The sequence below is a fragment of the Punica granatum genome, chromosome 8 (assembly GCF_007655135.1).
Source record: "Punica granatum isolate Tunisia-2019 chromosome 8, ASM765513v2, whole genome shotgun sequence".
NCBI lineage: Eukaryota > Viridiplantae > Streptophyta > Magnoliopsida > Myrtales > Lythraceae > Punica > Punica granatum.
The window spans coordinates 3,099,457-3,104,248 of NC_045134.1; the positions used below are offsets into that span (position 1 = coordinate 3,099,457).

Below are 4,792 nucleotides of genomic sequence, written 5' to 3' on the forward strand. Positions count from 1 at the left end.
AGAGCAGCAAGATAAAAATCGCCACGATCTGAAAAGGCGAAACAAAATACACTACTTGTCACTGTCCCCATACCCATATACACCGCAGGATATAGCCGGAAACGCGATGTACTGGATGTTGTTCTCTTTGGCCACGGCAAGGCTGTTCCTGTAATTGCAAAACAATAAAAACACCCCATCAGAAGAAACACCAAAAGCGAAATCACTCGACCGATGGAAAAGACAACATTTTAGGATGAATATAACTATAGGGAGGCAGACAGTAATATTGTACTTGTAGGCACTTCTAAGGGATTCTTGGGGATTTTTGTCGGTGTCATAGATCAGGCCAACCGTGTGTATAAAGTGGGATGCAGGCAATTTGAATCCTCTGCACATTGCAAGCATATATTCAGTGCTACAAGTACTGAAGTAGATCTATCAGTATCAATTGCAATGCTGCATTAAAGTTGCTAGTGAAATATGAGAACAAATACAACACGCAGAGATCCATCTGGGAAACACTTTCTGATTGATCCTAGCTTCACCAGTAGGGCACCAGATTCCTGGGCGGACTTCTGGGACCTACAACAAGCTTCTAAAAGCTCCGGTCCTGCAGCTCGGTGTATGGCTAATACAAAACCCAATCAGTTGAGGTTAGTAGAGCAGCTTGTAATGATACAGCGAGTAGACCAAGCTATCAGACAAGTACCGCCATCTGCACCACCGCTTTTCTTACATCATACGATTATCATATGGCTGAGACAAATCAATCCACAGAGCAGAACTATGTTGTCTCCGAAGCTAACGATACTGCAGAAACATTACGAACTTTTCTTCATGAACAATAAAACCAATTAGGCAAACGATTCATCGCAATCGGTACCATTCTCCAGAACTTCACCAACAAGTAATGATCAGAAAGAGAGTGGGAGAGAAAGAGTACGTACGATTGCGTTGGAGGATCCATCAACGGACCACTTGGTGATGTCGCCTTGCTGAATGACCAGAGCGCTAGCCGGCGACAGCGAGAATGGTCCTCGCGCCAGCTGCATTCCCTGCTTGGCTCGACACCCTTGCGGCTTTAGATGCTGAGGCGCTCAGGGAGTGGAACTGAGGAAGGGCTCTGCGATGGTGAAAGACGCGGACTTCGCTCGGCCTTGAGATGGCGGAGGAGGAGAGGGTTCCAGATGTCGTCGAAGCTCCGAGAAAGAGAAGCTGAGCTCGAGCTCCTCCAAGTAGGTGACTCCTCATTTGGTCAAAAAGTCAGCGCCGGTTTGCTGATCGGAGTTATGCTTTCCGGACCTTCTCTGAGCCCAAAATCGGAGGATGAGCTCATGTGCCGACTCCGACCGCCGCATACAATCTCAGCCGCTGCTATTTTCGTTCCCGCAATGCTCTGTTTCCTTGGTTGGTCACCCTCTTCGGTCGTCTGCTCTGCTCGGCTCCGCTCCTCTCTCTCTCTCTCTCTCTATCGAACAGTGAGGAGCAGAGGTTAGCGCTATGGGCTACGGGAGAGAGGAGAGAGGAGAGAGGGACTGTAGCCTCACCTCCTGATACTGGGAAATCGCCTCTTCACCGCATCTTCAAAGACGCAATATCCGATACAAGGCCTTGTTGTATAGTCGATGATGCAGGCCCGCTAGTGCTGCCTCATGACCTCCCTGCTAGTCGCCAGCTCCAAGGCGCCGCTGATGGAAGATCACCAGGCCATGGAGCCTGATGGAAGAGCCGATGGGTATTAAATGTCAAAAACTTACCGCTTGTGGACGTCCTCATGAGTACTTGCCATCATCTTTTGAACTGTCTGCACGAACATTGTGGATCACTATGCAGCAAGTCTGGATGAATAAAGGAAGTATGACCTGCATGTCAGGTACAGAACATACCGCAAGATGGAGATTTGTTGTGTTTCTATATCCACTGCTTCGTTCGTAAGTAAGTTGAGTTTAGAGTTGCTGAATTCAATCACCTCCATCCAAAGCGCCGTTTATCTGAAGAACTTCCAGGGATTTCAATTCCCTGACGTCGTCAATGCCTTTTCAACTTCGACAGGTTCTCTAATCTCTTCAAGTGATCACAATCACTAATATATAACGATTCCAAGGACTCCAATTCCCCCAGCTCCCGGATCTCGACTAGCTCTGTTGCGCCCGAAACTACCAATTTTTTCAATTTCTGTAAATGTAATAGACCAGATACAGTGTTGAGAAAGGAACAACTTTTTATAACCAGTTGACATAGACTTTTTGCCAGGCGAGACCCATCGAGATTTCTCAACTTGCAATAACAAAAAGAGATGGAAATCAAGGACTTCAACTCTGCGATTCCAAGGTTTCCAACAGTATCATCTTCCATAGAAAGTCGAGGCAAATCCGCTAGTCTACTTTGTTTCCCGATCCCCCTCAACTGGGAATGTGGTGTTTCGCCTGATTTATTGGAACAATCACCCATATCTGATAGATACAATTCAACTAAATTCTGCAGCTCTGAGACTTTTAGAACTCCTTGCAGTGAAGTTGATGAGACACGCAGTTCGGTCAAACTAGTGGGAAGCTTTGGCGGCAATCCGCGGACACTGGTGTCTTCTAAATTCAACACCCTCAAGCAGGTGAGCCCCTCGATTGTTGATGGAATTTCCGCGAGTGATTTACACTCCCAAGCATTCAGCACTTCAAGCCTCTTCAGCATCCCAATGGAGGATGGCAACTCCTTAATCTCAAGTCCTGTCATGTTAATCAATCTCAGCTTTTCTAGATTCCCAATAATATTAGGTAGTTCAATAATTCCTATCCCTGATAGATTCAACTCAGCCAGTGATCTCAGATTTCCCATTGAATCTGGAAGCTTCTTCAGCCCTATACATCTACCTAAATTGAGAACCTCAAGCTTCACTAGTCCCCCAATTCCCTGAGGTAGTTCAGTAATTCCTGTATAGTATATTTTCAACCTAGCCAGCTTTTTTAGATTTCCAATACTATCAGGCAGTTCAATAATTCCTGAATATGTTAGATCCAACTCAACCAGTGACCTCAACTTTCCCAGTGATTCTGGAAGCTTCTTCAACTTTATACATCCATATAAATTGAGGACCTCAAGCTTCACTAGTCGTCCAATTATCTGAGGTAGTTCAGTGATTCCTGACTGTTGTATTTTCAACCAAACCAGCTTTTTTAGATTCCCAATAGTATCAGGTAGCTCAATAATTCCTGTCATCCATAGATTCAACTCAACCAGTGATGTCAAATTTCCCAATAAATCTGGAAGCTCCTTCAGCTCTTTACATTCATATAATTTGAGGACCTTAAGCTTCAGTAGTTGTCCAATTGTTTGAGGTAGTTCAGTAATTCCCGTCCATGATAGATTCAACCTAGCCAGCTTTTTAAAATTCTCAATAGTATCAGGTAGTTTAGTAATTCCTGTCCCTGAAAGATTCAACTCAGCTAGTAATATCAGATTTCCCAGTGAATCTGGAAGCTTCTTCAGCCCTCTACAATGATCTAAATTGAGGACCTCAAGCTTCATTGTCTGAGATGATTCGGCATTGTCCATATCTAAAAAGAAAGATACAACTAACAAATGATTTCATATGTAACACGTGTAATGATAGGTGCTGAAGTCTCACAAGCATATCAAATATTTATGTATAAAAAAATATTGCGAGAACAATGAAAGATACAACTCAACAAATGATTCGGCATTGTCCATATCTGAAAAGAAAGATACAACTCAACAAATGATTCGGCATTGTCCATATCTGAAAAGAAAGATACAACTCAACAAATGATTTCATATGTAACACATGTAATGATAGGTGCTGAAGTCTCACAAGCATATCAAATTTTTATGTATAAAAAAATATTGTGAGAACAATGCATGCGTGTGTGTGTTTGTTTTTATGAACAAGAAATAAGTTTTCTAATTTTTAAAAGAAATGAGATAAGTGGTTTAGACCCTATATTGTTGGGCAATATTTTTAGGGTCTCCATACCTATTAGTTAATTTTCTTATTGGGCATTAACCCTATTTACCCACCACCAACAACAACAATAACAACAACAATAGCAGCAGCAACAATAATAATAATAATAATAATAATAATAATAATAAGAAGAAGAAGAAGAAGAAGAAGAAGAAGGAAGGAGGAGGAGATAAGCTCGAAGTTTAACTTTACACGTGTCAATATTTCTCTTAATCTCATTGGCTCATCAGCATATATCACCGTTTTACTTTTGTGCCTTTTATATGTGACGATCTTCAGAAATGTTGAGAGAGAGAGAGAGAGGTTAAGAAATAGAGAGGTAACGAAGAAGAAAAGCTTTGAAGTTCAACTTTACAAGTGTCAATATTTCTCTTAATCTCATTAGCTTTTTATACGTGACGATCTTCAGAAATTTTGTGTGTGTGTGTGTGAGAGAGAGAGAGAGAGAGAGAGGTCAAGGAATAGAGAGGAAACGAGAGCTTTAAGTACAAAAAACTGAAAATTATTACAAAAAATTAGAAATCAATCATTCTTCGGTATTAGCGGTGAAGATGAGTTGTTCAATACTTTTAGATTTTTTTTTCTTTCACTTCTAATTCTCGATCTTCAAAGTATGAAAATTGAAACCTACCAAATCTCAATTTTTTCTATCCTCTTACATTGATTCGCGAGCTCTCCATGGAAATTGTTAGTCTTCATCATCTCTTTGTGTTTTGTTTGCTATTCAGTGTCTATAATTGATCCTTGATAGTTCCTGTAGATGAGCTGCGTGTGTTTTTTTTTTTTTTGCTGACAGTTGATTAGCACGTAGTCCATCAATCTCATATATTG

General features: G+C 41.5%; 1 protein-coding gene across 1 annotated transcript; it reads right to left on the minus strand.

The window, feature by feature from the left end:
* Positions 1–2,010: 2,010 nt before the first annotated feature.
* Positions 2,011–3,531, minus strand: LOC116187812 (leucine-rich repeat protein soc-2 homolog). The gene has a single exon (XM_031516759.1). The coding sequence runs from the start codon at positions 3,529–3,531 to the stop codon at positions 2,011–2,013; it is 1,521 nt and encodes a 506-aa protein (XP_031372619.1).
* Positions 3,532–4,792: the final 1,261 nt, after the last annotated feature.

What these genes read in the sequence shown, in the direction of transcription:
- LOC116187812 (XM_031516759.1), bottom strand. Translation starts at nt 3,531, where the DNA reads ATGGACAATGCCGAATCATCTCAGACAATGAAGCTTGAGGTCCTCAAT.